The sequence below is a fragment of the Callorhinchus milii genome, unplaced genomic scaffold, assembly GCF_018977255.1.
Source record: "Callorhinchus milii isolate IMCB2004 unplaced genomic scaffold, IMCB_Cmil_1.0 Scaffold9, whole genome shotgun sequence".
Classification (NCBI taxonomy): Eukaryota; Metazoa; Chordata; class Chondrichthyes; order Chimaeriformes; family Callorhinchidae; genus Callorhinchus; species Callorhinchus milii.
In genome coordinates, this window is record NW_024704750.1 from 19051352 (window position 1) to 19074879 (window position 23528).

General features: G+C 52.4%; 1 protein-coding gene and 1 non-coding gene across 2 annotated transcripts in view; both read right to left on the minus strand.

Moving 5' to 3' along the window:
* mapkbp1 (mitogen-activated protein kinase binding protein 1) overlaps positions 1-23528 on the minus strand; it is a 52488-nt gene that overhangs the window by 1751 nt on the left and 27209 nt on the right. The window contains exons 5-31 of the mRNA XM_042338130.1: positions 20839-21009; positions 19957-20094; positions 19195-19377; positions 18660-18677; positions 17573-17733; positions 16608-16797; positions 15817-15963; positions 15083-15258; positions 14236-14327; positions 13601-13726; positions 12749-12819; positions 10980-11101; positions 10610-10685; positions 10101-10212; positions 9745-9808; positions 9304-9429; positions 8526-8659; positions 8214-8278; positions 7635-7895; positions 7185-7321; positions 6893-7032; positions 5625-5789; positions 5195-5315; positions 3816-4020; positions 2864-3122; positions 785-1756; positions 457-542 (exon numbers count right to left, since the gene is read on the minus strand). Coding sequence (XP_042194064.1) covers positions 457-542; positions 785-1756; positions 2864-3122; positions 3816-4020; positions 5195-5315; positions 5625-5789; positions 6893-7032; positions 7185-7321; positions 7635-7895; positions 8214-8278; positions 8526-8659; positions 9304-9429; positions 9745-9808; positions 10101-10212; positions 10610-10685; positions 10980-11101; positions 12749-12819; positions 13601-13726; positions 14236-14327; positions 15083-15258; positions 15817-15963; positions 16608-16797; positions 17573-17733; positions 18660-18677; positions 19195-19377; positions 19957-20094; positions 20839-21009 — 4518 coding nt within the window. The remainder of the gene's footprint in view (positions 1-456; positions 543-784; positions 1757-2863; positions 3123-3815; positions 4021-5194; positions 5316-5624; positions 5790-6892; positions 7033-7184; positions 7322-7634; positions 7896-8213; positions 8279-8525; positions 8660-9303; positions 9430-9744; positions 9809-10100; positions 10213-10609; positions 10686-10979; positions 11102-12748; positions 12820-13600; positions 13727-14235; positions 14328-15082; positions 15259-15816; positions 15964-16607; positions 16798-17572; positions 17734-18659; positions 18678-19194; positions 19378-19956; positions 20095-20838; positions 21010-23528) is intronic.
* trnav-cac lies at positions 17131-17202 on the minus strand. Its single transcript has one exon. It is a non-coding gene; the product is annotated as a tRNA-Val (tRNA).

Here is a 23528-nt window from a genome sequence, read left to right on the forward strand (position 1 = left end):
CGTCCCATAAACAGCCGTGAAGAGAGTGACCAATTTTATTTGAGGGATTGTCGGTCAGGACACCGTGAGAGAGAAACTCTTTTCGAATAGTGCTATGGGATCTTTATTATCCACCAGAATAGGCAGATGGGACCTCGGTTTAACGTCTCATCCGAATGAAGGTACCTCCAACAATACAGGGCGTCCCCTGCACTGCGATGGAGCATCAGCTTAGACGATATGATTCCAAGTCCTGATGTGGGGCTTGAACCCCACAACCTTCTGACTCAGAGGCAAGAGTGCTGCCACTGCACCAGGTTGACCCACTCACAATAATCAATGCCTCCCAGCGGGGATGACACCGGGAGTCTACGTAGGGGAACACTGCTGAACCGGGCACTCCACCACACCCCGCAGTTGTGCTATAGATCCTATCGTGACGTGACCTCATTGCTGTGGGCTGAGAGGGATACTCACTGTTCGATACAGGCACAAGGCTTTGTTGAAGGAACTCTGCAACTCACTGGCCAGCAGCTTACAGCTCTGAACACTGACGGAGATACCTGCAAAACACACGCACACGGATCAGACAGCGGGGAGAGACAGGAGAAAGGCTGGAGGGGGAGGAAATAGAGAGAGAGAGAGAGAGAGAGAGAGAGAGAGAGAGGGGGAGGGAGAGAGAGAGAGAGCGAGAAAGGATGGAAAGTCTGGAGAAAGTGGGTGGAAATAGGGAGAGACAAAGAAGTGACAGAAAGCCCAGAGAGAGGGTTGTGTAAATGGAGAGCAGGCAGACTTGTGTTCAGACCTGATTCCTTGGCTGGAGCTGTCTGCAGCCCGCTGGCAGGTGTTGCTGGCGCCGTGGGAGTGGTTGGCGTGTGTCTCTGATCGGCGGGCACGCCGGGGGACGTGTCTGACAGATCCAAGCTTGGCCGTGTGCGTTTGGACCTGGACCCCGTGGGCAGGAAGGAAGGAGCCGCTGGGTGGGACGGGGACCTGAGGGACGTCCCCAGCTGGGACTCACCGGGCCCCTTCCAGGAGGCCTGTGATTCTAGCTGAGCACTGGTCTCCTGTCTGGGGGTGAACACACCACCACCTTGCCCCTCACTCGAGAAACCCTTCCATTTCATCCCTCCTCCTCCTCCTCCTCCTATCCCCGAGGCAGGTGGTTTGGGAAACTCGGCCTCACAGGGAGACTTGAACCAGGCTGGAGCGGAGAAAGAAGCCAAACAAGGTCTATCGGGCAGCGGGTTGGGCAGATCCAGGAATAAGTTCGCCCGGACTCCAGGGGTTAGTTTAGTCTGCGAGCCACTCGCTGGAGAGAGTCCTGGAGATCCCATCTGTTGCGAACCTATTCTGTAGCTCGCGTTCTCTCTCCAGGTCTCTTTAGCCAGCTCCGGTTTGGGAGAAAGGTTCTTTGCGGTGTCCAGGGTTGCCGAGGGCGACTCTGCGGGTGAGATGTCCGACGTGGGGTGCCCTAGGGTCCCGCTTTCGGTTACCGAAAGGCCCTCGCCGTTTTCCACAAAGTTCAGGCTGTCGCCCATCGAAACGCTGCGGGACATTTTGGCCATGGAGCTGGTGGTTGGACTCATGTAGGACTTCTGCCTGGCAGCCCTGCCCAGAGAGCTGTCCTTCATCGGCGACGAGGCTGAGATGTCCATTTTAGCAGGAGCCGGTGACAGAGTCCGACGCTGGTTGGCCCTGGGATCTTTCTCTGTCACCAGCAATGACTGGGACTGAAGCGTCGTGGAAGTGAGGAGGACTGGAGCTGTCCTGTCAGCTGGGAAGATGGAAACACAATGGAAACGACCCATCCACAGACAGAAAGATAATAATAATAATAATAATCCTTGCATTTGATAGAGCGCCTTATCACGTCTTTGAGACATCTCGAAGCTCTTCACAAATTATACTGTACAGTGTAGTGACCGTATATTTTGTGGGCAAAGCCCGGCAGCCCATTGCATACAGCAGCGCCCCCAGAAATAGCCGTGGATTGAATGACCAAATGATTATGATTAATATTTTTTTTTGAAGGGGTTGTTACCCCCGAAAAAGCACCAACGATAGGATTACAAAGGGTCATCCCCAAATATCCTCACCACTAAGCATCGTGGAAAGAGTTACATTATGGAGGAATCTTTGTCAGCACAACATCTTAATCATGGGATTCTCCACCAGGAATCTCCGCTAGTTCACTACTCTTCACTGAGGAGACTATTAATAATAATAATAATAATAATAATCCTTGTATTGTTTGCTATAGCACCTTATCACATCGTTGAGACATTTCAAAGCGCTTCACTGAATATATTGTAAAGATGAGTGACTGTGTATTTTGTAGGCGAAACGTAATAGCCAATTACGCACAACAGTGTCCCACAAACAGCCATAGAGTCAATGACCTGTTTTATTTGGGGGATTGTCGGCTGGGACCCAGGAGAGTGAAACTCCCTTCCCTTATTTCTTTGAAGGGATTATTGCCCCCAGAAAGTGATCCGCCGATCAACTAACAATCCTACTTACTGCTAGGTAAACAGAGGCATGTGGAGTGAGGAAATTTGCCTAAGGGTTTGTCCTGCCAGGGAATCGAACCCTGGTCCTCTCGAGACACGTACTCTAACCACTAATCTACGTGATTCCACTGGTTTGAGTGTTTGTTGACTTTGTGACTGGGAGGCGAGAGCGCTACTGTATCACCTGAAAGTGTGAGGGTGAGCGCGTGCATGAGTGAACAATCTCATTCCTTCCAGCCCTGTTCCCACAGCAGCACTGATACCACAGGGGGGATCCAACAGATCAGGGTGTTCTGTGGTGAGGTCAGCCTCACACTAACCCACTGAGCAATGTCCTCCACACAGAGAGGTCTCTGTTTTTTTCTGCTCACCGTCATAGACCAGGTTATGGACTGACTTGGATTTCCTGATGACTGGGATGGATAACACAGATACACATGGAAATGCTGAGGATTCCTGTGGCTTCCCAGCTCCCTGCGGCTCCAGGGTTGTGGTCTCTTTCCTCTGAGTAACCTGCATTTTCACAGGCGATGGCTTCTCTGCGACAGTCTTGGCATCTGCTATCAGCGTGACTTTCACTGGGCTTTTCACTGGGGTATAGTTTAACAACGTAAAGGATTTTGATGCAAGCTGTTAAAAAGAGTGTAAAATAAATCATTATTATTGTAATCCTTACATTAGGTTTCGCACCTTATCATGTTGTCGAGGCAACTCAAAGCGCCTAATAATGACAGTAATACTTGCATTTGATACAGCACCTTATTACATTGCTGAGACATCTCAAAGAGCTTCACAGCATATACTGTAAAGTGAATTGACTGTAAAGTATATTTTGTAGGTTAAACGCAAAAGCCAATTGTGCACAGCAGAGTCCCACAAACTTGGATTGAGTGACCACATTACTATTTATTCATTTATTTTGAAGGGATTATTACCCCTAGAAAACGATCCACCAATCGACTAATCGGGTTCCTATTGACTGCTAGGTAAATAGAGGCGTGTTGAGTAAGGAAACTTGCCCAAGATTTCGCCCCGCCCGGAATTCAAACCCGGGTCCTCTTGTTTGCGAGGACAGTGCTCTAACCAGTACACTACTGGATTCCTATGTTACAGTATGTTACACTGCCGCTGAAGATATCTAGTCCAACCCTTCCAGACAACATGTCAAAGACACAACCTTAACTCCCTTCTTACTCTTCTAAAGTTCACACATTGTTTAAGCTACCAATATAAAACTAGCAATTATTCAGCAATCTTTAACACAGGGTTGCAACCTGTAGCTTAAAGTACTGGAGAAGAAAAGTCAAAATAGTAAATGCTTACATTCTCTACCTGTATCTGTTCCCAGATCTTGGATTTGGCTGTGTCCTCCTGTTCCTGAGGTTCTGTGGTAGAAATCTCTGCTTTGCTCTCACCCTGAATTGCAGAGATCTCTTCCTTCTCTTGTACCTTGGAGGCTGGAACTGGGGGCTGATCTCCTGTTGGCCAAGGAAGGTGAGGCGCCTGGGAGGGAAGGTCTGATGAGGTTCTGCAATTGTCAGCAAGAGCTTGTTATGAGGAAGGTTCGTGGAGCTTCACAATAAGCAGAGGAGGTTTGTGTAGGGAGTGTAGTTGGGAGAAGACTGACTGGCTATTCTGCACTTCATGGAACCATAGAAACTCCCTTCTTACTCTTCGACAGTCCATGTCTGTGCTGCTCTTTTAGAGAGCGATCCATTCAGTCCCATTTATCTACACTCGCCCCGCGCCCACCCGTACACCTGTTTTTTATGGGGTTTTGGGGATTATTTGTTAACCCCGGAAAGCGATCCCTCAATCGACTAACAACTAGGTTCCTACTTACTGCTAAGTAAAGAGTAAGGAAACTTGCTAAAGGTTTATCCCTGCCTGGGAAATGAACCCGGGTCCTCTCGCTTGTGAAGCGAGCCCGCTAACCACTATGCTACGAGACTCTGTTGGGTTTAAATAACACAGAATGAAGTACAGCAATACAGGCACACTCTTAGTGACTCAAGAAGGCAATAAATACACCGGCCACAGACATGCACACCCCAACCCAATGAGAGGTGCTCCCCGCACAACACCCAGTAAACCAGGGCACCAGCCTCCAGAGTTTTCGCACAAAGCGGAGTGGAGATCGGGAACTCTCTCCCCCGAAAGGCCGCGAGGAAGGATGAAGAAGGCACTTTATCTCTTTACAAAATACCAAGCCATCACCTTCCCAACATGCTGTGGCATCAGGCCGATGCTTGATCTCATGATGCTGAAGAATCCAGCAACCGGACCTCCACCACCCTTCCTGGTTACCTGTTCCTGTTAATGATCCTTTGTCATTATCTCAGGGTAAATGGAGTTGAGGTACAGATCAGCCATGATCTAACAGAATGGCGGAACAGGCTTGAGGGGCTGAATGGGGGTACTCCTGCTCTTGTGTTCCCCTGCATTTCTCTTTCTCGGCCGTCCTCTAGCTGCCCTGAGTGAGGCTGGCTTGACTTCCCCGCCTCTCTGAGCGATGGCTTTAAAAGCTGTTGGTATTCCAAAGCACACCTCGTGTTCAGCGCTCGTCAGGTTCCCATGTTAACAGTATTCTGATGCTGAGGTAAGAAACATGCACGAAAGGCAGTAATCACTCACCCCACCCACCCACCAAGCCTCCACTCCACCACACCCACATGCCAAGATAATAAACAGTTCCCACTGACCTGGGGCTGGATGTCAGCGACCGGGAGAGGAACTTGGCTGAGATGCTGAGCCTGGCGTTCAGCAAGGCCTGGTGCTCTCTGGCCTCAGACTGCAGACTGCCCCTACGCTGCTCAATCCTCACTGCAGACAAACGTTCAGACATTGCGTTAAACACAGAGAGTAAACCCTGTCTACAAGCGCCCTCTGTTAACATAACTGGACTTTTACTGGTCTGTCAGTGCCCTGGAGGCCCTGGAGGTCCTGCAGACCTGCCTGGCTCAGGAACCGGGATAACGAGACCACCACAGAGGGTTGGCTCATTTCCGACATTCCCTTGTCATACATGTCACCCCCTGGAGCCAGTCCAGGAACCCGGGTCCTCTCGCTTGCGAGGCGAGTGATTCTAACCATTACATTACGGGACTCCACGGGACAGCAAAGAGTTCCTACCTCCTGCCATCTCGTCGGCCAGGGTCCCAAAGTGCTGCTTGAGGAACATTTCCTGATCCGGCGTTCTGGGCACGACACTCTCCCTCCTCCGGCTCAGCTCATCCTCCTCCTCCTCCAGATCCGACGAGTTCCCATCCACGCTCAGCGGCTCCGTGCATTCCGAATCTATTATTATTATTAATATTATATTATATTGTTAATATTATATTATTAATATTATATTATAAATATTATAATATTAATAATATTATATTATTCCTTCGGCCCCTCGAGCCTGCCCCAACATTTAATAAGATCATGGCTGATCTTCTAACTTAATTCCATTTACCCGCCCTATCCCCGTATCCCTTAATCCCATTAGTTTTTAAAAATCTATCGATCTCAGTCTTGAATATGTTCAATGACTGAGCATCCACAGCCTTTTACACTGACCACACCACTCCCTCTGTCACAGCAACACAGTGACACTGACCACCCCATCCCTCTGTCACAGCAACACAGTGACACTGACCACCCCATCCCTCTGTCACAGCAGGGTGGAGAGGGTAGGGGTAGGAGGGTTGACCTTAGGTCCGGTCGAGAGGAGGGTCTTAAGACGTGCCTTGAAGGAGGCAAGAGAGGGAGTGAGATGAAGCGACTGTGGGACAGAGTTCCAAAGGGTGAAATACAGGCACTGAGAGTGGACAGTGGCACTTCCCTTCCACGTTATTATAATAATAATAATCCTTGCATTTGATATAGCGCTTTTCACGTCTTCTCGCCGTCCCAAAGCGCTTCACAGAATATACTGTAAAGTGAATTGACTGTATATTTGTGGGCGAACGCGGCAGCCAATTGCGCACAGCAATGTCCCACAAACAGTCGTGGATTGAAAATGACCAATTTTTTATTGTTTTGTTTTTTTGGAGGGATTATTATTAGGCTCTGTGTGGCGTAAGGAAACTTGCCCAAGGTTTCGCCCTGTGCCTGGAATTGAACACAGGTCTCTCACTTGCAAAGCGAGTGCTCTAACTACTGAGCTACAGGACTCCACTGTTATCAATAAATCTGTGATTCTGCTCCCTCCGCTCAGCGGGCACTGGCTGATTCATGTTCCCCCTCCCTGATCGCCCCACCGTCGGTGGTCCGGGCATCAGCTTTTTTGCCCACTGGAACCCCATCCCTGAGTGCTCTAACCAATACAGTAGACTACACAAATGGTGCGACAGGCTAAGACTAGGTGGAATTGTGGCTGTGGTGTACACGGGGGCTCATGGCCCGACTCTGACCTTCGTGCGGGTGTTCAGGGCTGGACAGGTGGCTGCTGCAGTAATCCAGGGAGCAGGCGCTGTCTGGGCTGTGCTTCTCCACAACACTACGGCAATCCTTCCTCAGCACCACCCCCTGTAGCTCCTTCACCTGATACTCACTGCCAGAGAGAGGGGGGCAAGAGAGGGGGAGCGGGAGAGAGAGGGGGGAAGAAAGAGAGGAAGAGAGAGAGAGAGGGGGAAAAAGAGAGAGTTAAATATGTTACTGTTGGATTGTGGTGTGTGTGTGTGTGTATATACAGGTGTCTCTCACCTCTCAATCTCGGTGGTGATGTCCTGCTCGATGGGGTAGATGGTCTCCTCAGACTCGGGGGTGCTGGGGTGTCGGGAGCTCAGTCTGATGCTGCGAGGCCGAGTGAAGGATGAGTACACAGCCTCCTGCTCCTCAATCTGCCCCCGAGAGAGAGAGAGAGAGAGAGAAAGAGAGAGAGAGAGAGAGAGAGACGGTCAATAGCACAGCACCCGAGAGAGACACGCAGTGTGCAGCACAGTATAACCCGGGTTCACAGTGATGACTGTCTGGTGTAGTGATAGCAACACGAGCTCAAAATCACACACTGGGTCTTCTGTCACAGAGGTGAGAGGACGAGCGATGGAGCAGGGGGGTGGGGGGTGACCCATTAATCCCTAAAGTGCCAGTGTCTGTCCGTACACTCACAGCACCCCCTCCCCCACCCCACCACCCCCAGGGGTCGGCACTTACATCGCTCAGCAGAGTCTCCACGCTGGACCGGCCGGCCTGCCTCTCCCCCTCGAGCTCGCCGAAGCCCCCACTCTCCGACAGGCCACTCTCCGGGGGGAAGCCGAGATCCAACGCCGGGGAGAATGGGAAGGAGTGCAGCTGGCGGAGGTCCAGCATGGACTTGACGCTCAGCTCCAGGTTATTCACACGGTGAGACCACCGTCCACGAGGCCTGGGGGCTACGTCACAAGCTGCCTCCAGCCTCCTGGTCCCAGCATCCGCCTGTCAAACGGACACAGAGGAACAGGTCACAGTCACCAGCGCAGCCCTGCCCTCTGCGTAGTGGTGTAGCGGCTGAATGCACGGCCGCTAATGGTGGAACGGAAGGGTCGAGAGACAAGCAAGAGGCCAGAGCCAGTCGGCCGGCCGGAGGTGGTGGGTGGCGGAGTGGGCAATAAGCCGGACGGAGAGGTAGGGAACGTGCCAGGACATGCAGACGAGTGTGGCGATCTCGACGTCGATCCGTTCTGCGATAGGGAGACGGTGAAGCCTGGAGAGGACTGATGTGACGGAGGTACGGAGGTTGGAGGCAAACCTTACCTTGCCGCTCCCACACTGACCCAGGCTCCTCACGCTGCCCCCGTACAGCTGGCCCGAGCACAGGTCTGCAGGACAGAGAGAGGCAGCTCTTCAGCTCTCCGCGCTTCTCCGGGATTCTTCCAACAGCTGATTCTCAGCAATCCTCCCCCTCCTCCCCGTCCAGTTACCGAAACTCGTCCCCCACTCCCCCTTTACCCCCTCCCCAGGGAGCTGTGAACAAACTCGAGGTGGAAGCGGGTGCTCTCTGCCCTGCCCTACCCTACCTTGCCTTGCCCGCCCACCGCAGTGAGGTGTAGCGGGGGATCTACCTACCAGCACCATCCACACTGCCTCTGTTGAGCAAGCTGAGGCCAGGCTCGTCCTCTTCCCCGTTCACATCATCCTCCGCTTCCTTCTCGCTGTCCGAAGACATGGCGGTCGCAGGAGCCACAGTGAATGTCTCTCGTCTGGACACAAATAAAGCAGGTCAGTCGCTGCCCGGCCCTCTCGACCACCAACCCACCAGTTCCGTACGCACAGATAATAATAATATTATTGCATTTGATATAAAGCCTTAGCAAGTCGTTGAGACGTCTCAAACCCTTCACAGGATATACCGTAAAGTACATAGTTTGACACACGGCAGCTAATTAACACAGCAATATCCCACAAACAGTTGTGGTTTCATGACCTAATTATTATATTCTTTTGAAGGGATTATTACCCCCGGAAAGCGATCCACCAATCGACTAACAACCGGATTCCTACTTACTGCTAGGTAAACAGAGGCATGTTTTGGAGTAAGGAAACTTGCCTAAGGGTTTGCCCCGCCCAGGATATCAAACCCAGGTCCTCTCGCTTGTGAGGCGAGCGTATTAACCACCACACTACAAGACTCTACAGTGTTCCACAGATCAACAGGCAGGAGAGCTTCATGATGGGCTGCTCACCCAGAGTCTGGCGGGCAGCTCCTATCAACACGGTTAGGGCTCAAAGCCACCCTTGTCGGACATCAACTCGTGACTATTCTCTGGCGGGGAGGAGGGAAGTAGGGTCAGACACTGATCACACACTACCTGCCTGTCAGAGATACTCGGGAGGACGCAGGTACCTGATGGGGATGGAGTGCTTGTGAGGCGGAGTCTTCAGCTGCCGTTTCTCCTTCTGTCTCATCTCGGCCAAACGCTGCCTCATGTTGATTGTCAACTCTGAGCTCAGGCGCCAGATAAACACACAGCTGTGAGGAGAGGAGAGAATGGGGACAGAGCTTAGCTACAGGCTATCTCACCCCATTACCCCATCACCCCCAATCACACCTCAATACTCCTTATCGTTTCCCATCACACCCCATTACCCCATCACACCCCATTACTTCATCACACCCTAGCACATCCCAACACCCTCCATCACCCCTCCCCCAAAGCATAACCCATCACACCCTAGCGCAGATTGAGGCAGGAGTAGGGGGTCAAGCCGGAGACTGGGGGCCAGGGGAGCTGGGGACAAGGATTGGTGGATAGGACAGACCTGAGTGTGTGGAGCAATCGCTTACCTGTCTCCAGAAACGGAGATCAGATGCTTACAGTCATTGCTGAATTTCATTCCAGTGACAATCTCTGCAATAAAACACCAATACAGGGAACTATGAGCAAAGTGCTGAGTTCCTGCCACAACTCACTGCCACATAACCTTCGCGACATTGCTGCTGCGTTTCACCTACAAAATACACACTCAATCCACTTTACAGTACATTGGTACATCGTTACACACTTTTATCTGTCCTGCATGCGGTAAACACACTGTGTTAATACTGGCCGTAACATTGCCCTGTGCCTCCATGCATTGCTGTGTAGTAAAGCCCTGTAAATAGAGAGGGCGACAATCGCAGAAGCGAGGCCGAGCTTATACCTGAGTGGCCAAACATGGTGGCAACACACTCTCCCGAGTAGAAGTCAAAGATGGAGAGGTTCTTGTCGGAGCAGCTGGTTGCGATGTACAGGCCGGAGGGGTCGATCTGAACCTGCCACAGGGAAACATAGATTCAACAACACATTAGCAGCAGCAGCCTCTGGGGCAGCCCCGCAGTGTCACCCCATAAATCTCCCCCAGCCCCCTCATTACCCGCCACCATTAGCGGCCGAGCCTATGGTCACACTCCCTTCCCCCCTTTTCCTCAGTGTCCAACCACACGCCACTCTGCAGCACTCAGATTCTGAGACTCTATACTGCATGAAGGGCGCTGTTGCACATTGTTGCTGCCAGGACTGGAGCATCTCCCCCACCCCCCCACACGCAACTTTGTTCACCCCATCTTCGGATGCTGTTGCTGTTTCATGTCCCCTCGGGGCTGCATTGGGTATCACAGGCAGTGTCTCTGCCTCGAGCCGTTCAGTGCTACATCACCCCCAGGAGCTCACCTTGATCAGCGTCCCGTCCTCACTCTGAGACCCTTTGTACAGCTTCTTCTGTTTGCCGTTACTGATGTTAAATATCCTAATTAGAGAGAAAGAGGGGGTAGGGGTGGGGGGGGGGGTAATTGAGACTCATAAATAAAGACTGGGACCTCAGAATCACAATCACCCCAATGTCAGAGAGGGCCTGAGAGTACAATGTGTTTCTGAGAGTTGTCGTGACAGCAAAGGGTGTGAGTGTAGCAGTGTTACAGCGGGGTTTGGCCGTGTGTTTGGCCATGTGTTTGGCTGTGGGGTTTGGCCGTGTGTTTGGCTGTGAGGTTTGGCTGTGTGTTTGACTGTGGGGTTTGGCTGTGGGGTTTGGCCTCACACCTACCGGATGCTCCGGTCCTGGCAGCCGATGGCAGCGTACTTCCGCGACGAATCCACATCCATGTCGTAAAGCGTGGTCTTTCTAACCACGTGATGTGTGCGGGTGAACTGAGTGCCTTCGGCCGACTGTGGGGAAGAGAGCGAAGGATCAGCTCCCGTCTGGTGTCACCGAGAGGCTACGATGGATAAGGTGCTCAAATCACATCGAAAAACAAGTATGGAGTCTCACTTGAGGAGTCCCATAGCGTCGTGGAGAGGACCGGGGTTCAATTCCCGAGCAGGGCAAAACCTTAGGAACCCGGTTGTTATTCGATTGGTAGATCGCTTTCCGAGGGGTGATAATTCCTCCCATCACTCCTTGACTATCTGTGGGTCACTGGTGTGTGCTATTGGCTATCACGTTTCACCCACAAAATACACAGTCAATTCACTTTACAGTATATTCTGAGAAGTGTCCCAACGGCGTGATAAGGCGCTATTAAATGCAAGGATTATTGTTATTATTATTGCATCTCATGCCCTCTTCTACCCTGAAGGCACTGCCCTGTGCTGGTGGACACTGAGTCCAAGGAATTGATATCGGTGGAGAAACAGTTAGTGATACAGGGAAATATTACGGATCCCCACAGTGCGAGGCAGCTGGAGTCACGTCAGTGATAAAGGTCCCCCTGGGCTGAGCCGGGAACCAGGAGTCAGTGACACGGACACACGGGGCTGTGTTGCTTTTACTGGCTTTCCTGTGGGTATAAGCCCCTCGGTCAGACCCCAGCATGTAACTCACTGTGAACCACCCGAATCCCTATATTTTAAGCCAGTCAGTAACTCACTCCCAGGGCTGGTTATTCTATATATAAACCACCTTAACCCTCGATTAGACCCCAGTCTGTAACCCTCCCGGATTAGTTACTCTCTCTCTCTCTCTCTCTCTATATATATATATATATATATAAACCACTGAATCTCCTGTTATACTACAGCCTGTAATTCCTCCTGGGATCAGTTACTCTATATATAACAATAACAAATGTACATTTATTTAGTGCCTTTCATATCGGCAGGACGTCCCAAGAGGGTGGACAGTCCAGGGTTTACATAAGAACATTTGCTCGGCGGAAGGCCAAGGTCCATCTAGTTCACCTTCCACCATCCTGGCAGTCACTTCCCAAACTGTATCCTGAGATATTATTTTCTAGCAGAAATCTATCTAATTTATTCTTGAAACAAATTAGGGTTTGCAGCCGAGCTGGTGGGTGGGAGCTGAGGCTGGTGGAAAGGGGAAAGATGAACAAGGTATGGTCGAAGAGGAAGGTCTTTACGACACCCAACTGTATCTCTCTGCCTCCACCCTCGACTGGAGAGTGCATAACAATAATAATCCTTGTATTTGATATAGCGGCTTACCACGTCGTTGAAACGTCTCAAAGCCTTTTCAGGGGATACAGTGTAAAATAATTGACTGTACATTTTGTGGGCGGAATGCATCCATGAACAGCGATGCTGTCAGCACCTGAGGTGCGGAGGCACTGACGGGAGCCAAGTAGGGGGACCTCAGACTTCTCGAGGTTCAATTGAACCAAGTGAGCTTTTCTCCAGGACTGGATGTCTGACAGGGAATCGGTCAGGACACCAGTGGTCCAGGAGTCAACGGTGGAAGCAGCTGGCTACAGTTGGGTGTCATAAACCAACGGAAACCCCGGCTCAGCCTGTGAGGTGCTAATGCGGTGTGAGCACAGCATTACTGAGCGGTGGCCTCGGGCTCACTCCCCTCCTCACCTGGTGTGCCGTCCGGAAGTAGATGCTTTTGTCGGCTCCGCATGTGATCAACCGCACGCTGCCGTCGATCGCTGGGGGGGAAAGGTGGTGGAATGAGATGTCTCGGTAACGGGGATCAGCCTCTGGTAATGTTTACAGCTATCGGGCTCTCACTGTGACCTGCACACACACACACGCACACACACACGCGCACACTCACCTTTCCCAGCAGCAATCAGGACACAGATTTTCTGATGGCAATTCAGTGTGGGTGGGAAAGGGTGTGTGTACCTGTGTGCACACACACTCACCTCTGCACACGCACCCGTGCACAAACACTCACCTCTGCACACGCACCCGTGTACACACACTCACCTCTGCACATGCACCCGTGCACACACACTCACCTCTGCACACGCACCCGTGCACACACACTCACTTCTGCACACGCACCCGTGCACACACACTCACCTCTGCACACGCACCCGTGCACACACACTCACCTCTGCACACGCACCCGTGCACACACACTCACCTCTGCACACGCACCCGTGCACACACACTCACTTCTGCACACACATCTGTGCACACACACTCACCTGTGCATACACGCTCACTTGTACACACACACTTCTGCACACTCTCACCTTGCACACAACGTGCTCCCTTGTGCACACATGCTAACTTGTCCACACACGCTCACTTGTGCACAAGCTCAATTGTGCACACGCTCACCTGGGCACACACACTCACCTGTGCACGCACGCTTCCTTGTGCATACACACTCACTTGTACACTGGTGCACACTCGCTCCCTGTACCCATACACACCCCCAGCCCCGCGTACCCCAGTGCCCCCTCCGCCCGTTCCTACCTGTGAACTTGACGGCTGTGATGGAGGAGGAGTGCTCGTCCAGGGTCTGCAGCAACCGGTAATCCTTCTCCACGTCCAGCACGTGGATCAGCCGGTCCCGACTGGCCGAGGCCAACAGCTTCATCCCTGTGGAGACATGGGGTCATATAGCGGACAGTCACCGTGACCATGACAGCAACCGTGACCTGCACAGAGCCACAGCGACCAGCACAGGGGCACAGAGCCACAGCGACCAGCACAGGGGCACAGGGGCACAGAGGCCGGCACAGGGGCACAGCGACCGGCACAGGGGCACAGAGGCAGGCACAGGGGCACAGCGGCCGGCACAGGGGCACAGCGGCCGGCAAAGGGGCATAGAGACCGGCACAGAGACAGGCACAGAGACACAGAGACCGGCACAGAGACACAGCGATTGGCACAGGAGCACAGCGGCCGGCACAGGGGCACAGCGACAGGCACAGGGGCACAGCGACCGGCACAGGGGCACAGCGACCGGCACGGGCACAGCGACCAGCACAGGGGCACAGTGACCGGCACAGAGACACAGCGACTGGCACAGGGGCACAGCGACCAGCACAGAGACATGATGACCGACGCTGATGGAGAGGTTGCAGAGCGAGGCAGTGGGCACTCACCGGTCTCGGGTTTGGAGTACTCCAGACACAGGATCTCTGAGTCATGGGCTTCCACCTGAAGCAGCTCTCCCAACAGATGCAGATCATGGACCCTGCAAAACACACAGTGACCGTCACCCACACAGCGACCGTCACCCACACAGTGACCGTCACCCACACAGCGACCGTCACCCACAGAGCGACCGTCACCCACACAGAGACCGTCACCCACACAGCGACCATCACCCACACCACAACCAACACCCACACAGCAACTGTCACCCACACAGCGACCACCGCCCATACAACGACCAACACCCACACAGCGACCAACACACACACACAGCGATCAAACTCCACACAGCGATCAAAATCCACACAGCAAATGTCACCCACACAGCGACTGTCACCCACACAGCGACCAACACCCACACCGCGACCATCACCCACACCGCGACCATCCCCCATACCGTGACCAGCACCCACACAGCGACCACCACCCACAAAGCGACAACCACCCACACCATGACCAACACCCACACAGCGACCAGCATCCACACCGTGACCAACACCCACAAAGTGACCGTAACCTAACACTGAACGTAAGTGTTTTCTAGACGAAAGAAGACCAAGATCAATTCAATTTGCCTTCCACCATCCTGGCAATCACATGCACTTGTCATTGTATCAAACTGTACACTGTATCCTGAGATATTATTTACGAACAGAAATCTATTCAATTTGTTCTTGAAAGAAGCAACAGCAACCGTCACACAACACAGTCACATATGACTGTGGTGTGCCAGCACAGGAAGAGCCCCGTTGCTTGGCGTGACAGCACACCTTATGCCTGGTGCCATGGCTTTACCTGAGAGTGCCAGCCCGGTCCCCAGATGCCATGTGCTGCCCGTCGGGGCTGACACAGAGTGTGCGGATACCGGTCTTGGTCTCCGGCGTTTGAGAGTCGCTCTTCTCGGCACAGTTGCTCTCGGTGTCCAGCAGCGGCTGTGTGTTACTGTCCACGTAGATGATCTTCAGCAAATCCTGGGGTTGACACAGAGCAGCAAGCTCATCATTGTCTGCCCTCACCAGCCAGGGCACCGCGCGGAGGCCTGGGGCGAGGGCGAGAAAGATGGGAGGGGGCCAGGGTCCTGTACTGTATTGGTTAGAGCACTAGCCTCGTAAGGGAGAGGACCCGGGTTCGATTCCCGGGCAGGGCGAAACCTTAGCGAAGTTTCCTTACTCCACACGCCTCTGTTTACCGAGCAGTAAGTAGGAACCCGGTTGTTGGTCGATGGGTGGAATGCTTTCTGAGGGTAATAAACCCTTCAAGAAAAATGCGGTCAATGAATCCACGGCTGTTTGTGGGACACTTGCTGTGTGCGATTGTCTGCCAAGTTTTACCCACAAAATACACAGTCACTACACTTTATGCAGTATATTCTGTAAAGCGCTTTGAGGCATCTCAATGACACCATAAGGTGCTGTATCAAATGCAAGGATTATGTGTGTGACTGCGTGTGTGTGTGACTGTGTGTGTGTGACTATGTGTGACTGTGTGTGTGAGTGTGGGGTAGGTGGGTTGTAACAGGGATGGCTTACGTTGCTGATGATGTTGCGGTGCAGAGATGTGCCGTGAATACTGGAGCTGTCGGTGTTCCAGAGCCGGATGGTGTTGTCCGAGGAGCAGGTGATGAAGGAGCCGGGAGGCAGGCAGGCCCGGTTACTGTCCTCCACCTCGGGGTACACCTGCCGGCAACGCACAGGATTCAGGGAGTCAGTGCCAGAGCCTGGTCTCGCCTGCACACCCGGGGCTTACAACAACATGTAACAAGGCAATAAACTCCTGATAACTCAACCCTGACGTAACTTGTCGCGGCCACTTAATTCGTCATGATGTTAATATCCCGAACGCACTGATTTACGGATTTACACACGCACCTAACTCGCCTCTCCTGCTGGCTGTCTGTGGGACGCTGCTGTGCGAAGATAATGCTGCAGCGTTTCGCCCACGAAATACACAGTCAATCCACTTTACAGTATATCCTGCGAAGGGGCTTTGAGACGTCTCGAAGACGTGACAAGGCGCTGTATCAAATGCAAAGATTGGTGCTATAATAATAACAATAATATAAGAAGAATTCCTGCATTAGCTGCAGCGCTTTATCACATTGATGAGACGTCCCAAAGCCCCTTCGCAGAATATGCCGTAAAGTGTACTGACTTTGGTTTGTAGGTGAACGCGGCAACCAGTTTGCACAGAGCGTTGATTGCCTCAGAGATTCCTATAGAGAGTCCCAGCTCTCTCCCTGTGCGGAGGCTAAACTCCGAAACGCTGCCCCGAGCGAAGGGCCCTATATAACTGCGAGTTGTTGTCGTCGTTGTTACCTCACCTCAACGTTCCAGACACACGAGCCATGGTACAGAGCGGAGTAGACCTTTCCCACTTTCCTCACATCCTTCACGTCCCACACGTAAAGACTGTGGTCGTTGTACACACACGACAGCCAGCGGTTAGTCAGGTCGTAGGTCACGGCGATGGTGTCGGGGTATTTGGCATCTGGTTTGTTGGAGAACAGGTGGCTGGGGGCGAGGAGAATAACTATAATGTAACAATAATAGTACTTGCATGGGATATATCACCTTATCGCTTGGTTGAGACGTCTCAAAGAGCTTCATAGGATATACTGTAAAGTGGATTGACTGTGAATTTTGTGGGAGAAACTCGGCAGCCAATTGCACACAGCAGCGTCCCACACACAGTCATGGAGCGAGTGACCAATTTTTAAAAATTATTAGTATTTGAAGGGATTATTACCCCTGGAAAGCGATCCGCCAATCGACTAACAACTGGGTTCCTACTTACTGATAGGTAAACAGAGGCGTGTGTGCAGTAAGGAACCTTGCCTAAGGTTTCGCCCCACCCGGGAATCGAACCCGGGTCCTCTCGCTTGTGAGGCGAGCGCGCTAACCACTGCGCTACAGGGCTCCACGGTCTCCACAGATCTTGGTCATTCAATCAGCCGGGTTCAGAGGCTGAGTATGATCTCTGCGCTGGGAAAATGATGGGACGGCATCCTGGAGAGTAGAGAGAGAGAGCAAGAGATAGAGGGAGAAGGAAGGAGTGATAGATAGAAAAAGAGGGTGAGAGAGGGAGAAAGAGGGTGAGAGAGGGAGAAAGACGGTGAGAGAGGGAGAAAGACGGTGAGAGAGGGAGAAAGAGGGTGAGAGAGGGAGAAAGACGGTGAGAGAGACAGACAGAGAGAGAGAGAGAGAGAGAGAGAGAAATAAAGATGAGAGACACAGAGAGAGAGAGAGGCTGTAGCCCACATGTGTGGTTAACCCCGCGCGCGCTGACCTGGGCTCAGTGACGGCTGCGATGTCCGTGCCCAGGGGGTGGGGGCGGGGCATGGTGGCGATGAAATGCAGGTTGTTGGGATTGAAGAGCCGCACGGTGCCGTCCGCACAGCCACAGAAAATATAGTCCTCGCCGACTGACAGGCAGCTCGCCATGGTGGTCTGAGGAAGAGCAAAGAGCCAGCGTTAGCTCCACACACCAACAACCACAGGTACATCCTAGCCTGCCCAGCAACTCCAACCCAGGAACCTCGCAGGGCATCCAGCTCTGGTGCTTTTGAGCGCCAGACGGACAGCATCGAGGGAGCTTTACTCCGTCTTTTAACAGCGCTTGGTGCTCAAGCAAGATATTCCTCCGGACACCATGTGGCCACTCTCGCTGTGATCTTTGAACGGAGGATTGCGCTACACAGTCACTACACTGACCGTCGGACCCTGGCGCCTTGCGATTCCCAGGAATGACGGAGTTCAGCGAAGGAGGCAAATCAAATCCCAAGAAAGTCAGCGGGTAAAAAAAGCAGCTCATGCGCAGCAGCTGTGAGATAGACCCTGATCTGATGAGAGGCGTACGGTGAGTGTCAGGCAGTGAGATAGTGACAGACCGACAGTGAGTGTCAGACCGAGAGATGGTGAGAGACTTAACAGTGAGATAATTAATAATAATAATTTGGTCACACAATCCGCGAGTGTTTGTGTTTGGACACCGCTGTGCGCATATTGGCTGCTGCGTTTCGCCCACGAAACTGTGAATTCACTGCACGGTATATTCTGCCGAGCGCTTTGAGACGTCTCGAAGACGCGATAAGGCGCCGTATCAAATACAAGGATTATTACTCTAACGACAAATGTAGAGCGAGTGTCAGGCACTGAGATGGCGAGAGATTTACGGAGTGAATCAGACAGTGAGATGGTAAGAGACTTAAGAGTGTGCGTCAGGCACCGAGATAGTGACAGGCGTACAGTGAGTGTCAGACGCTGAGATGGTGAGACTTATAGTGTGGGTCAGACACTGAGACATCCGGTGTTATGGCTGGGAGCTGGTAGGTGGTGAGGTAATGAATGTTCTGATAGTTGAGCGTGCAACTTACTGTTATACTGTCTGTGTTCTTTTCAGTCAATGGTGAAGAGCAGGAGGGAGAGGAGAGCGTTAAGCATTGCACCATTAGAGACACAGCAGAAAGCAGCGTATAATACCTCACAACAACAACTTGCGCTAATATAGCGCCCTCCACGCCGGGTAGCATCTCAGAGCGCTTAACAGTAGCGGAGCCTGATTCCAAGCCGGAGCGGGAGGGTTAGGTGGCCATAAGCTGCGGGACAGCTGGGGGTCGAACCGGACGCCTAGACTGCGCACTGGTTCGCCAAGTCTGAGTGAGAGCCCGGGGAGGCTGAGGAGTTTAGATCCGCAGGAGTGAAGACGTTGACGGGAGCCAAGGAGTATATTTCCATCTTGTCCACATTCAGCTGCAGGGAGTTTGCACTCATCCGGGCCCCGATGTCCGCCAGACAAACTGATGGAACATCGGCGGACCTGGAGTTGTTGTTGGCGTGTGTGGGCGTGTGTTGGGTGTGTGTTGGCGTGCGTTGGTGTGTGCAGAGCTGGCTCAATGCTGACGGGCTTACCCTGAGTTCCACCCACTTGTCGAGCAGTCTCCGCTGGTTGAACTCACACAGGAGTCCGGAGGTGGTGATACAGAAGGTGCTGTCTGCCTTCCTGCCCCTCCCGCACGCCACGTCACTGAAGAAGTTGTTGCGTAGATCCCCCAGTAGCCCCGAGCGGCCCAGCAGAGGTACTGTGGCGTTCACCTGTCACAACAACACTGGCCAGTCAGCGCGCGGGGTGGGGGGGGTGGGGGGGGGCAGTGTGCCGGTCGGTGTGTGTCAGGGGAGGTTGGTATGTGTGTGTGTCTGTGTGTGTGTGTGTGGGGGGGGACGTGGCAGAATTCAGTCAATGTGTGCAGCGGGTCAGTGTGGTGCGTGTGAGGGTTGGTTAGCGTGTGTGTGAGAGGGTTGGGTAGCATGTGTGAATGTGAGGGTTTGGTCAGCGTGTGTGTGTGAGGGTTGGTTAGCGTGTTTGCGTGTGAGGGTTGGTTAGCGTGTTTGCGTGTGAGGGTTGGTTAGCATGTTTGCGTGTGAGGGTTGGTTAGCATGTTTGCGTGTGAGGGTTGGTTAGCATGTGAGGGTTGATTAGCGTATGTGTGTGAGGGTTGGTTAGTGTGTTTGCGTGTGAGGGTTGGTTAGCGTGACTGTCAGTGTGCGGGGTGGGGGGTGGGAGGGGGTGAGGATGTGGGAGGGGGAGGTTGGTGTGTGTGCGGGAGGGTTAGAGTGTGTGTGTGAGGGTCAGTGTGCGGGGTGGAGGGGGGCCGTGGAATGGGTCCCTCTCACCTTCGAGGCTTTGGAGGCGTCAAGGTACCAGAACTTGACGTGTCGGTTGCCGACAGTAACAAAATAGCTGCTGTCCTCGGAGAAGGAGACGGCCGCCACTTTACTGGACACCTTGTTGGCCGCGACGACCACATTCTTCTGCGGGTTCATCAACAGGAGCACATCACACTGAGACAGTCACTACACCCGGATACCACTCCCCGAGACACTCACTAAAGGCTCTTACAACAACAACTTGCATTTATATAGCAACTTCTCACTCAGGGTAACATTTCAGAAGCTCTTAAAAAACTGTACACTATAATAATAATAATTATATTATTTGATAACAATAACGTTGCATTCGATATCATGTCGTTGAGATGTCTCAAAGCACTTCACAGAATATACACTTGAATCCACTTGAGGTAAATCAGACAAAATTCCCTGTCTCGATCTAACCAACAGATTCCTCTGGATTGCAAAGTACAATGACTGTGTATTTTGTGGATGAAACAGGACAGGACATCACACAGCAGTCTGGATTGAGTGAATAAAGTTTTTTTTTGGGGGGGAGGCCGGGGGGGGGGCTGGTTGGGGGATTATAAGCCCCGGAAAGCGATCCGTCAATCGACTGTTGACATACATCAAAATACATCTCCCACAAAATATACAATCAGTTCACTTTAGGGTATATTCTGCGGCGGTTTTTGAGACGTCTCGAAGACGTGACAAGGCACTATATCAAATGCAAGGATTATTATGCACTGTGTACACTGTAGATCCCCCACTCTCCCCCCGCTCACTGATCCCAACCCCCAAGCCCCTGCACTCTCTGTAAACCCCCCCACACCCCCCACTCTCCTCGCTCCCCCACCGCCCCCACTCTCCCCCGCTCCCTACCTTCCAGGCCCACACGTTGACGATCATGTCGTGCTGGTAGCCCACGGAGACGATGTACTTGGCGTTGGGGGAGAAGGCCACACACGCCACCCCGTACTTGTGCTCTTGCAACTCCGCCACCTGTGCCCGCTCCGTCACCTCCCACACCCTGACCGCAGGCATGTGGCCACTCTGTGCTCGGGGAGGGGGGGGGGAGAGAGAGAGAGAGAGAGCACACACATGCCATCAATCCCACACTCATTCCCTGTCCCAGAGACCACAGAGAAACACTGATACAAACACACGCGTCTCTCTCACACACACACATCACACTGATCTCACACAAACACGCACAGGTGAGACACACACACACACACTCGCAAGGGCAGACACATTGCGCACATGCTGTGGACCCATTTGAAGGAGTAACTGGCAATGGCTGTGACTTGATGCCCATCTCCCTCGCTGTGCCCTCTGGTGCGTATAAGCTGCCCCACACCCTCACCCTCACCAAGGTCACAAAACACAGAACATCTTGGAGACGCAAGGACCTCAGTCAACACAGCCAGCCCCACCCAGCACCCCGGTGCTTACAGTACAACACACACGCACATAGCACCCTAGTGCTTACAGTACAACGCACACACACATACACACACAGCACCCCGGTGTTTACAGTACAACACACACTCGCACAGACAAACAGACAGACAGACGCAGACATGTTACAAATCGCCCATATGGGAACATAGACAGTAATGGATTATTAAGTGGAACTAAATTATTTAAATAGTAACAGATTATTTCTGATGGTTAGCGAGGGCATAAAGCAGGAAGGAGGGAAAGACAGAGATAGAGCAGGAGGGAGAGAGAGAAAGAGAAAGAGAGAGGAAAGAACTGGGAAAGAGAGAGAGGGAGGGAGGGAGGGAGGGAGGGAGGGAGGATCTGGAAAGGAGGGGAAATCGAACAGTAAAGTAGGGTCAGACTGACCCTTCTGTAAAGCCAGAAATTGAGGGAAACAGGTATGGAGATCGCAGAGAAGATAGAGAAACGGATGGATATAGAGATACTCAGTAACAGAGCGAGGGAAAGAGAGAGAGCAAAACACACAGAGAGTGAGAGCGAGAAAGAAAAAGAAATATAGACACAGAACAAGAGCTTGGAAACATGGGTAACAGCAGCCGTACAGGATATAATAACATTCCTTAGTGTGGCGCTGGCATGTTAAAGCCCTTTGCTGTAGAGTGGTGTGACTGTGTTGCGTGGGTGAAAACGGCAGCCAATTGCATACAGCAGTGTCCCACAAACAGTCGTGGATTGAGTGGCCACCCTGTGTTACACTTGTTCCAGTTAAAAATATATATTTTGGGGGGATTATTATCCCCGGAAAGCGATCTTCTAATTGACTGACGACCGTACTGCTATTTCCTGCCGGGCAAACAGAGGAGTGTGGAGTAAAAAAATGTAAGGAAACATGTCCCGCTTGCCCTGAACGGGAACCGAACCTGGGGCCTCTCTCTTTTGCGAGGCGAGCGCGCTAACCAATACACTCCGGGTTTCTGCAGGAATTGTCGGCCAGGACACCGAGAGAAAGAAACTCTCTTGTCAAGTAGTGCCGTGGGATCTTTACCATACAACTGTATCTACGCTGAGCCTGTCTGCCTGAGTGCTGAGTTGGTGCATTTATCCCAACGACAGGCTGGCTGTGTAAGGGAGATTTTAGTGGATTGCTCTGTCAAACCCACAGTTCATTAGTTACACGTTCCTGGTTTCAGGATGTAAACACCGGCTCCCAAATCCCCAGACACACTCCTGGCTGTCACACGCTGCAGATACCCTCCTGAACGCACCAACTAACCGAGCAAATTGATAGCTGTTTGTGAGACAGTGTTGTCACGCAACTGTGCTGCTGCCTTTGCCCACAAAATATACAGTCACTCCATCTCACAGTAAATCCTGTGAGGCACTTTGAGACGTCCTTCCGACGTGATAAGGTGCTACATCAAATGCAGGGACATGTGAGGATTGTTATGAGAGCTGGGGGAGCCTGGCAAAGACCCAGAGAGTCCTGACCAGTCTCTCTGCGCTGAGACAGACAGCATGTAAGTGCTGAACATGAGCGACGATATAAACCAGTCTCTGCTATTTATAGAGCGGTGTCTGTACTGTAAACACCAGTCCCCCCTCCCCACCCTGACAGTGGTCTCTGCTCCCCCCCTCCCCACACACACTGCTTTCTGCTCCCACCTCCCCAAACACTGCTCTCTGCACCCCCACTCCCCACACACACTGCTCTCTGTACCCCCCCACTCCCCCCACACACAGCTCTTTGCTCCCCCCAGAGAGCAGTGTGTGTGGGTGGGGGGAAGAGCGCAGTGTCTGCTCTGTACTGCCTGAGGATTGGGAGGCCTTTAGCTCAGTGAGGTTTTATACCTTACCAACTAACCAGCGAGGGAGAGTCCTTGCCAAGAAATGTTCCCGATTTGTGTAAACTTCAGATAATGAGGCAATTTACTGCCTGCTGAAAATAGTCACTCAAGTCCCATTAATAGCCCCCCCCAACATACACACACACACACGCACTGGGGCCCCAAGCTTAGCTCTTGCCAACTTGCGCCTAATACAGTAAAACACTCGTAAATCTTATCAGTCGGGGCCATCACATTCATTGTGACTTACGTGAAGTCCGAGCTGCAGGCAAATCCCTATAA